Raw genomic sequence first — 5,451 nt, 5'->3', positions numbered from 1 at the left:
GTAGCTGAACCATCCCATCGCTAATAGACTTGAGCACAAGCTGACACACAATTCCAGCCACGTCATTTATATTTAACGGGCTGCGGTATGCTCCGAACATGCCCTCTTCTTTCTCACTTTCACTAAAATTGCCAAATATATTGTGGATTCTGGAAACCAATAAGGATCTGAATAAAGTGGACTGGGGTGATCTAAAGTCTGAGGTGGTACAGAAGCAGTTCACTCCTGCACAGGGAGTTTAAAACTCATCTGGTGCTTCCAACAGGCTGATACTGCCACCATGTGGCAAAAAAAAAAAAAAAAGAAGCTGAACCAAACCTGGATGCTTATACATACAGTAAATGCATGAATGTGTGCATGTGTGTTTTGGGACCCAACGTGCTCCGAAGAGGATCAGTGAGTGAAGTTGTGTCTGCAAACGTGAAGGTATGTTGGCTTCCCAGTAAGATTTACTGGGCTGCAGATGTTCCATGTTATAAAGATGTGAGTCTGAGATTTAGGAGGGTGAGACCTGCACCTTGTCAGAGACACAAAAGTGTGCTGTTTCACTCTCTTTTAACCCCCCCACCCCCACCCCCTCACCCATACATTACCACTTTTCCTAGGTGGCCTCTTAACCTGACAGCACACATAGCTGGTTTGTCTTCCAGCCACACAAGTACACACTTTTACTTTGAACTGATGTGACTCCAGTTTTTATGAACTTACAAAAACAGATAACGTCGGAGCGAATGTATACAAGACACACATCACATACTTAAGATGCAATTAACTGGGTGAGTGTTATCTACTTTTTAAATGGTACAAAATTCTCCTAAACAAGAAAAGTCCCAACTTGTGGACAAAAAGGCGACAATTTCCTCTTTCTCCTATAACCCTAAATCCAGTTTGCAATGTTCAGCATAGTTTCAAGCTCAGACGATTTAGACAGCAAGAAGTAAGGCAGTGCAAGTGCATAAAAAAAGTGTATGTTTTCCTCATGTGTTTGTTTTAAGGTCTTCTTGGCTCAGAATAATTGTGGTATTCAACCTTGTCTAATTCCAAGTTTTAATGTCATAATCATGACAGGTGCCAGTTCAGGTGCATCCTAATGATCTTTGGAGTCTTCAGAGGGTTTAGTTCTCCTCACACAGGCAGTTTCAGCTGTGTCACCACTTCAGCAAATCTGTCAGGGCACCCTAACTGCTGACCAGGCTCCAGGCGTTGTTTAACTCTCTCTCTCTCTACTAGCTGGCACAACATATTGTCACCTTCCTCTTCGTCTTCCTCCCGTCCTCTGACTGCTCAGATGGCAGGCTGCAGCTTGGTCAGGTTCCTCTGGTGCATGTTGTGGTGTCGCACCAGCTCGTCAGAGCGGGCAAACTTCTTCTGACAGTTTGGCCAGCGGCAAGTAAAGGGCTTCTCACCTGACAAAAATGGGATCAAGCAGGAAGGGGAAGGACAAGAGAGAGCATTGCTTTAGAATAAAAGATTAGGCATGTGCAGAGTGTGAGCTCATGTTGTATGAGTTGGGAAAAGGATTAGGAAGAAGAAAATAAAAAGTATACGCACTTGTTTTACCTGTATGAGTCCGAGTGTGTGTCTTAAGATGATCTGACCGTGAGAACTTTCTCTGACACGTCTCACACTCAAAGGGCTTCACTCCTGCACAGATGATAGGGTTGTTACAGGCAAAAAAAAGGACAAGAGGGAGGATGGAGGGTCAACGTTTAAATGTGCAATTAGCTGGAGACTGACTGCTTCAAAAGCTTTACTTCTGTTCAAGAATTTTCCAAAACAGGTGTGTGTTTTCTAATACCCCTACGTTGATCAATAGTGATATTTAGTGGTGTTTCAGGGCTGATCTGTTTTTGATTTTCATTCCATGAAATGCATTCAGTCTAGTGGAAAACAAGGATGTTTATTCAATTATATTTGGATAATTATGCTTATAGTCATTTAGAAATTTCCTCACTTGCATAATTGGAAAAATAACATTTTAGAAAAAAACTTAATACAAAAATAAACTTGTAGCTGATAAAAGTTTTGTATTTAATATTAAAATTCCTAACAATGTCATTATACTGTAGTTTAATACACCAATCTTTGACAGATTTTTTTTGTCATATTTATAGAGTTGTATGATCTGAGCCAAATTACTTCACTTCTGTTCAGATAGCTCAGATTTATTTTATATTTGTGCAATTTTTTAGAAAATACTTTGTTTTTATACTGTTCTAAGCCTGAATTTTATAATGGTTTAATGCCTAAAATTAATTATTGTTATTAAAAATGTTTTTACATTTTTGATAAATGGAAATAACTTTGATTAAGAGAGTACTGTTTGATATAAAAACTGCTTTTGGAACATTTATTTATATTTGTGTAAAAACTACTCAAACAGACTTGGGCTTGCTCTTTTCATTGACTCCTTTGAATGAGGCGTATTGTTAAAAGAGGAAAAGATCTAACTCTGCTGGTCATGCAGGAGGCAGACACACATAATATGAGAGTTCAGATGGCCTGGACAGTAGAAAAAAGACAAAAAGCAAAAAGTATGGGGCACAACAAAAGTAGAAATGATGTATGCTCTAGAAATAATATTTAAACTCTTTATCTGCTGTATTTAAGTTTAAAATATTGTATATTAGAGCTTCAAATGTCAACTAATTCATCAAGTGTTTACATTTTTTAAAGTGCATCCAAATAAATGCATATTTTACAGACATTAATTGAGTCCATACATGTTCTGAAAGCTTGTATTAATGATTTTTTTCCTTAATGCAAGTATTTAATTGAGAATACCTTACAAAACAAAAAAAAAGAAAAAGAAAAAGCTCTTTAACCTGTTCACTGCACAGTGTGAGAAATCACTCAGAGCAAAGACAGAAAGTCATTAGCTTCATCTAATTAACGAGGGAATGCAAAATGTCGAATTTTGCAAATAATGAAAATCTGGTTGCAATAAAACCACAAGAAAACCTGAAACTTTTAGCCAAACCTTTAAAACATCCCACACCCTTTATTTTTATGGCTTTCCAAAGTCTGTTTTATCATTCTTTGCAAATTTTTATTTTACCAACAAATGGTCAAATGCTGGATTTTGCTGGGCGGCACGGTGGTGCAGTTGGTAGGGCTGTTGCCTCTCAGTGAGAAGGTCGCTGGATCAAATCTTGGCTTTCCAATCCAGACCTTTCTGAATAGAGTTTGCATGTTCTTTCTGTGCACATGTGAGTTTTCTCCGGGTATTCCGGCTTCCTCCCACAGACCAAAAACATGCACGTTAGGCTGATTAGTAACTAAACTGTCCCTATGAGTGAGAGAGTGAATGGTTGTTTGTCTCTATGTGTCCCTGTGATGGACTGGAGACCTGTCCAGGGTGTCCCCCGCCTCTCGGACAGTGACTGGTGGAAATGGACACCAGTGACCCTTGCAACCCGAAAAGGAAGAAGTGGGTAAAAGACAAAGGATGGATGGTTGGATGGATGGTTGGATGGATGGTTTATTGAGCCTAAAATTATTGGTGCCTTTTAAAGAAGCATTGTGTAGAGTTTAGCGACATCTAGTGTCAAAGTCACAGACTGCAACAAACTGAACATGTCTGCCTCCCTTTATTAATCGAAGTGTGTAAAAAAAACAGCTGAAGAAAAATGTGAAAAGCTAAATGTCTCATAAGCTGAAACATGACCTTTGATTTTCCATTGAGAAAACCAAACGTCACGAGGTTCAGTGAAGCCTGTTAGCAGATCGTTGAAGCTCACGCACCTGTGTGCCTGCGCTGATGCCTCTTTAGCTGGTCTGAGCGAGAAAATTTACGTCCACATTCTGTTACATCACATTGGTACGGCCTTTCCCCTGCAAAAGAATGAATCATCATCACTTCCTTTTGTTCTGAGCAGGAACACAAATGGACATCTTCCCGTCAGGCTAACCTGTATGTTTTCGACCGTGCATCTGCAGATGTGACAGTTTGAAGTATTTCTTGTTGCATCCGGGATGAATGCATATAAAAGGACGCTTCTCACTGCCCACTGAGGACTTCACAACAGAAGCAGAAGCCATGTTTGGTACTCGTCGAACATCCTTTGATTGAAAGAGAAACAAGAATTGAAAGGTGAACATGTTGAGCACTTGTTCGGGCAGTGACTGTATGTTTGTGTGCATTTTCATCAGAAGGCTCACCTGAAGTCCTCTGAAAACACCGTGTGTGTGGATGTGGTACTGGGTGCTGAGGAGCATGGGTGAAGCTGGGGTTGTGGGGTCGCTGTCAATGTTGATTGGATTGCTACGGTCAGAGGAAGATGTGTTCACTCATCAAATAAAAAAACGACGTAAATGAGAAGCCAAAGGTAAATCTAATGTTTTCAAAGCACATAAGGGAACTAAAACAAGTGTTTCTGTCCAAACAGAAACACATTTTATTCCATTTTATTTCATTCTGACTGATTGTGTGATTGTTTAATTATGTGTACAGCACTTTGGTCCTGAGGGTGTTAAAAGTGCTCTATGAATAAAACTGTATGGACTATGGAATGGTATGGTACAGCGTGGTGTGGAGTGGTATGGTATGGTATGGTATGATATGGTATGGTATGGTATGGTATGGTACAGTATGGAATGGTATGGTATAGAATGGTATGGTATGGTACGGTATGGTGTGGAATGGTATGGTACGATATGGAATGGTATGGTATGGTACGGTATGGTGTGGAATGGTATGGTATGGTATGGAATGGAATGGTATGGAATGGTATGGTATAGAACGGTATGGTATGGTATGGTATGGTATAGAATGTTATGGTATGGTATGGTATGGTATGGTATGATATAGTATGGTATGGTATGGTATGGTATGGTATGGTGTGGAATGGTATGATACAGTATGGAATAGAATGGTACGGTACAGTATGGTATGGAACGGTTGGTGCGATATGGTATGCTATAGAATGGTATGGTATGGTAAGTATGGTATGGTATGGAATGGTATGGTATATGGTAGGGTATTGTATGAAATGATATGGTACGGTTTGGTATAAAATGGTATGGTATGAAATGGTAAATGGTAAATGGACTGTAATTATATAGTGCCTTTCTACCTTATTGAGATACTCAAAGCACTTTACACTACAATCTGTGTCCTTATTTACCCATTCATGCAGCACTCTACTAGATCTCTACAAAGCTAATTAAACAAATCATTCTAAAGAGACTAATCAGTGCTTTATCACATTCATACACCGATGGGACACACATCAGAGGCAAAGAGGGGTTCAGTGTCTTGCCCAGGGACACTTCAGCATATGACTGCTGGTGGATTCGTACCCCCAACTCTTGCATTAGAGGATGACTTCTCTAACCACTCAGCCACAGCTGTCCCCAAATGATATGGTGCAGTATGGTATAGAATGGTATGGTATGGTATGGAATGGTATGGTATGGCATGGTACAGTATGTATGGTATGTATGGTATGG

The 5,451-nt window shown here is 39.7% G+C and overlaps 1 protein-coding gene across 4 annotated transcripts in view; it reads right to left on the bottom strand.

The window, feature by feature from the left end:
- Positions 1 to 982: 982 nt before the first annotated feature.
- wt1b (WT1 transcription factor b) overlaps positions 983 to 5,451 on the bottom strand; it is a 9,592-nt gene continuing 5,123 nt past the window's right edge. For 2 of the 4 annotated variants that reach the window (XM_037697476.1, XM_037697473.1), the window contains 5 exons: positions 4,162 to 4,264; positions 3,912 to 4,062; positions 3,745 to 3,834; positions 1,552 to 1,644; positions 983 to 1,406 (listed from right to left, as the gene is read on the bottom strand). In XM_037697476.1, coding sequence (XP_037553404.1) covers positions 1,285 to 1,406; positions 1,552 to 1,644; positions 3,745 to 3,834; positions 3,912 to 4,062; positions 4,162 to 4,264 — 559 coding nt within the window. In that variant the 3' untranslated portion in view covers positions 983 to 1,284. Of the gene's footprint in view, positions 1,407 to 1,551; positions 1,645 to 3,744; positions 3,835 to 3,911; positions 4,063 to 4,161; positions 4,285 to 5,451 lie in introns of all 4 variants that reach the window. The other 2 variants (XM_037697475.1, XM_037697474.1) reach the window with 2 other exon arrangements.

The sequence above is a fragment of the Nematolebias whitei genome, chromosome 2 (assembly GCF_014905685.2).
Source record: "Nematolebias whitei isolate Nwh7 chromosome 2, NemWhi1, whole genome shotgun sequence".
In the NCBI taxonomy this organism is placed as follows: Eukaryota; Metazoa; Chordata; class Actinopteri; order Cyprinodontiformes; family Rivulidae; genus Nematolebias; species Nematolebias whitei.
Note: the sequence above shows the minus strand (reverse complement) of the source record. Positions and strands in the feature narration are given on the sequence as shown.